General features: G+C 46.8%; 1 protein-coding gene across 1 annotated transcript; it reads right to left on the bottom strand.

Annotated features, from left to right (window-relative positions):
• Positions 1-3,269: 3,269 nt before the first annotated feature.
• Positions 3,270-4,222, bottom strand: LOC147419647 (wall-associated receptor kinase 1-like; the record flags this gene model as incomplete). The annotated part of the gene is made up of 4 exons (XM_086505833.1): positions 3,270-3,390; positions 3,516-3,540; positions 3,642-3,801; positions 3,884-4,222. Coding segments are annotated over 4 exons (645 nt in total), but the record flags the coding sequence as incomplete, so codon positions are not given.
• Between the last annotated feature and the right edge of the window lie 783 nt (positions 4,223-5,005).

Here is a 5,005-nt window from a genome sequence, read left to right as displayed (position 1 = left end):
CAAGTGTCGACATCGATAGCGTGGGAAGCATAAACTAAAAGAGACCCTTTGATTATAAAGGGGAAAGGGAATGGTAGTTAGAGGAAAGACAAGTGATAAAATTACGCAGCCTGCGTTTCATTGGATATATACCGGAAATATAAACCAATGGTACGATTGTCTTCAGACGCTGACAAACGCTTATGATACCATGATTTAAGGTGACAAGGTGATTTAAAATATTTTAAATTTGCACAAGTCAATCAAAAAATTGTAGCTTCACATCTGACCTACTAAAGGGTCCTATTCGTTCAATTATTTTAAAAAAGTGATTAGTGGCTAAGATTCTCGTTGTAGCTTGTCGCGTCTCTTCTCTACCGTGGTCACTCTTCCTCTCGAGCACCTTTGAAGGACTTCTTTTTTTGCAGATCAAGGGCCTTTCTCTCTCTAAAAAAATCCAGAAGCTTCTCAAAATCCTATAAAGCTACATGTGTCAAATGATTTTTTTTTTTAAATGATAAGTAAGAGCTTTCCAGAAAGAAGAGAATGGTAAAGTCAAGATGATCAAAGGCACTGTATACATCAACCTGAGGTCGGACAACCCAGACAAGGCAAACGTGGTGAATTGGCCAATGTAGAAGCCGTTTTCATCCAAGTGCCCAATGTTTAATTGCACTGAGGCATGCTCCTTTGCAGTTATCAACCGATTCAAGGTTATCTCTCTCTCTCTCTCTCTCTCTCTCTCTCACACTCTCTCTCACACACACACACACACACACACACACACACACACACACACACACACACACACACACATATATGCAAGCTACAATTTAAGTGTGGCACATGGTTGGTTAGTTTGAGATAGCTGAAGAAATCAGTGTGCATGTTTCTGTGATAGCTGAATCGCAACAAAAGTCAGTTTGAGGTTACTTTGACTTAGTCAGCGGAATTAGCAGACACAAACCTGCACACGGATGAGGGCACCTAAAGTGACCTTAGAAGCTTTTTCTAGGCTGCACTCTGCACACACCTGTGTGGATATAATATTGTGGGGATGGGTGAAGTATGGACGACGATGAGGAAGAAGCCTCATTGTCCACATCAGCAGTGACCACGTGAAGGATGGTTGCTGAGCCCTTCAGAAAACTTGGACACCTTAAAGAACTCCACCACAATGAGAAGGTTGGCCGCCACCATGCAGGAATTGGGAGCAGCAAATAGACAAGATCTCCATGCCCAGGCAAATCTGCTCTGCAGAAAAAATTTGGACGGCAGGGCTCGTGGCAATTAACCCTCAGTGGATTCCACCTTCAGCCTTGCAACAAACAACACAAACAAGGAGACATCATATCACATCGCGGTTCCTTTAGGCAGTTCAAGATGTCATCACTGAAGGAGAATATCTTGTATCCATGTTTCTGTGGTGATAGCTGAATTGTAGCAAAGTCAACATCTGCAAGGTCAAGGTTGACCATCTCACAGACTCAGGTATAAGCCAGTTCTTCCTGCTCTAATAATGGTATTGGAGTCTCAATGATGGTTGGTGCTTTTCTGCTTGCAAAATAGGTTAGCGGGACTGTGTTTTTTACCTGTTATTCGATTTCTTGGAGATGATTGATGTTGCATGCACGCATACATGTCATTTGACAGGTGGATTGGGAGTTTAAAGACATGGAATTACTATTACTGCAAGTACAGTGGGACAGCGCCGGTGGCATGGCAGTTGTAGCCTTCTGCCTACCTGCTATTGGTGAGAACCCTCATCATCATGGGTGGCACTCGCAGCTTCTGCTGTGGCTCCCAGCACATGCCCTGTGACTCCTACATGAACGCCCATTAAAGTTGCACGAACATAGCAAAGCCCAACGCCGAAGTTGAAATATGCCCTGAACACAGATATCATCAATATCAAGGTCTTCAAACCCACCGCGAGCAGCTCTCAACAGGGCCAAAGTCGACCTGCACCTTGCATCCAGACCCCTTTGCACATCGAAGAAGACCACGCCGTACAAACTGGTCAGTAGCTCTCGAGTAGAATCATAACGTCCGCACCCGAACAAATCCACGGCCCAACAGGTTGACTGTGGCATGCACACGTACCGCCCACTTTTCTCGTTTACCCCTGCTGCCATTTTCGCTCTTCGCAGAGCAAGAGGGGAAGCCGCCCCCCTCTCCAAAGTTAAGGGCAGCTGCGGGAAACCGAGAATGAGAGATGGGAGGCAAACACTGAGCTCACGCTAGAGGCCACCGCTGTCACCTTCACTCACCGTCGCCATCCAAAAGCTGAGACGGATGCGCGCCCTGCCGCAATGCAAGGCTTTTACACTCGCTGGCCCCCTGGGCTCGCAGGCAAACATCATTCTCCACTCCCAATCCATCATTCTTACAATCACAAATGGTTAACATGATTTTTTGTTTATTTGCCATTTGGTGAGAGCATTTGGGAGATGGTTATTTTCCATAGTTCTCTTCCGGGAGCAGCAGCCGCATCACCACGCTAGCGGCACACAACAAGGTCGCTCTGTGGAGGGCTCTCTCTCTCTCTCTCTCTCTCTCTCTCTCTCTCTCTCCTACCTACGCATGAACAAGTATGGTGCAGGAGGTGATGGGCAATGTGGGAGAGAGCGATGGAGGCAGTGTGGGAGCAGGTGATGAATGGCGGGGTGAGGGCGAGGAGAGAGGAGTAGGGAGGGGGCAAGTAGTCTTTTCTTAGGTGAGTTGGGGGATTGGGAGAATCTAGTAACTCGTCAATATGTACCTAGGTTGATTTTTATCCCAACCAAGCACCATTACCACCAAATTACAGCCCTTCTCCAAGCTCAGCAAGGAGATTTTGTTATGTCATGTATATCCATAAGTGCTTTTGCTTCATGCTTGGAAGCTACAAATCATTAAGTACTGAGTAATGTGAATCAATTTTAACCATTATGTAGTGTTTAAGCTCAAATGCCGTTGAGAAAACAACACAAGCGAGAGATCATCTTGGTTTAAGGCTTTCCCTTAAACAAAGCTTTGGGCTTACACTAGTTTGATTATTTATCTGAGACCATCGGCTTCAGATTGTCCCAGAAGATGGTGTAGCCATCTTCTTTAATCAGAGGGTGCATAGAAAAGGCAAGATGTCTTGCATTGTGGGCCGATCATGGGGTTGGTCTCGGGTGCATGCGATACCCATTTGAAAGAGCTGCAGTGCCTGCCCAGCTGTGGAACGTGAATGGACCAATCGGGTATCCAATGCAGTTTTGACTGACCTCCCAGAACCATCCGAAAGCTTGTGTACGACCCATTCACGCAAGCTCACTCCTTCGGAAACCTCGGTGGGCTTCTGCCCAGTCAACATCTCGAGAATGACCACGCCAAAGCTGTATACATCTACCTTTGTTGTGGTTTGTGCTGCATAGGCATGTTCTAACAATCCAAAATATGCATGTGTGAGACACTATACCACCAATTTCAAGGAGTTAGACTACATAATTTACTTACTTATACACAAGACGAGCAACTTCCCATTTCCTCCAAGCAAATTACCATACGTGGTGCCATGTAGCCTATTGTCCCCTTGAAATTGGAAGATATGGGAAAGACTCCTTCTTTGCCAAGCTTGGAGAGTCCAAAGTCCGCCAGGTGTGCCTCGAGGCTGGAGTCTAGCAGAATGTTACTGGGCTTGATATCACCATGGATAACTGGCACGCTGTACTCATGATGCAAATACGTTAACGCATTGACAAGGCCGGTTGCAATCGTTGTGAGCCTTCCCCAATCATATTCTTCATGATCTCTTCTAACATGCAGGTAGTGCTCTAGGCTCCCATTGGACATGTAGTCCAGCACCAAGGCCCCAGTCATATTCTTCATGATCTCTTCTAACATACAGATAGTGCTCTAGGCTCCCATTGGACATGTAGTCCAGCACCAAGGCACTCACATCCAGGTTGAGGACGCATCCCCGCACTCTCACAAGGTTTCTATGCCTCAACTTGCTCAGAATCTGTATCTCTTTCAAAAGAACTTCACTTGAGCAAGGTCCCTTGAGTTTCTTCACAGCCACGATCATGCCATCTGAGAGCACCCCCTTGTACACGGCAGCTTGGGTCCCTTGCCCCAAAAGATTGTCCTCCGCATAGCATCCAGTTGCTACGGCCAGCTCCTCTGTTGTGTATCGTCTTGTTTCTGATGTCAAAACAAGCTTCCCTCGGGAGGCTTGGGTTCTATAGTGGAAACATGCTGCCGACAATGCCAGAGAGAGAGAGAGAGAGAGAGAGAGAGAGAGAGTCTATAGTAGTTGTCGAGGTGAAAGTAGTGGTGCAGGATCGGACTCCAGAAGCTGGGACATAGAGAGAGGAGGCGATGGAAACGAGTGGGGAAGGCAGACGGCCCGAGCATCCATGACTCTCTCTCTCTCTCTCTCTCTCTCTCTCGTCTACAGGTAGAGAATGAGCTACAAGTCCTTTGTTCTCAAAGAGTGTCTCTCTCATGTTTAGCTTGCCAAGGCCAAGCGGGCAATGGATGAGAGGGCAGGGTGGGATTTTGAGGGCACTGCCATCTTGCTCAACGGAGAGGGGAGATGGCTGCCGATAGTAAACACCCCGCGAGAACGCGTTGCAATCAGTTTTGCTCCAAGCTGAAAGGTTCCCTGTTGGAAAAACCAGTGCTTCCGCTTCTCCCACTAAGGCGGCATTGCCCCATCATCAAAATGTTGTCCTCGTCATCCCCAAAACCTCGAGTTCCCACCACGCACACACACACCCACATCCCAAAGATCATGGCAATATCTGAGTAAGATCTCTCCAGAGTCCCATTTCTCATTATAACTTCAATGCAATTGCAACACCATGGTTCTCGCAAGGGCATTATAATCATACAGACTAGTCATCTATTATTTCAACCAATCACCATGCTTGAAAATACAACTCAATTTTATTCCATTTTAGTCAGCAAAAAGAGAAGTGATCTCTATAGCCTTTGCCCTTTCGGCAGGCCAAAAAGGAAGGCAGGCTCAATACTTAAGGGGAGGGACAAAGAG

Source organism: Adiantum capillus-veneris, chromosome 29, assembly GCF_014529385.1.
Source record: "Adiantum capillus-veneris isolate H3 chromosome 29, ASM1452938v2, whole genome shotgun sequence".
Taxonomy (NCBI): Eukaryota; Viridiplantae; Streptophyta; class Polypodiopsida; order Polypodiales; family Pteridaceae; genus Adiantum; species Adiantum capillus-veneris.
This window is presented reverse-complemented; position numbering and strand designations above follow the sequence as displayed.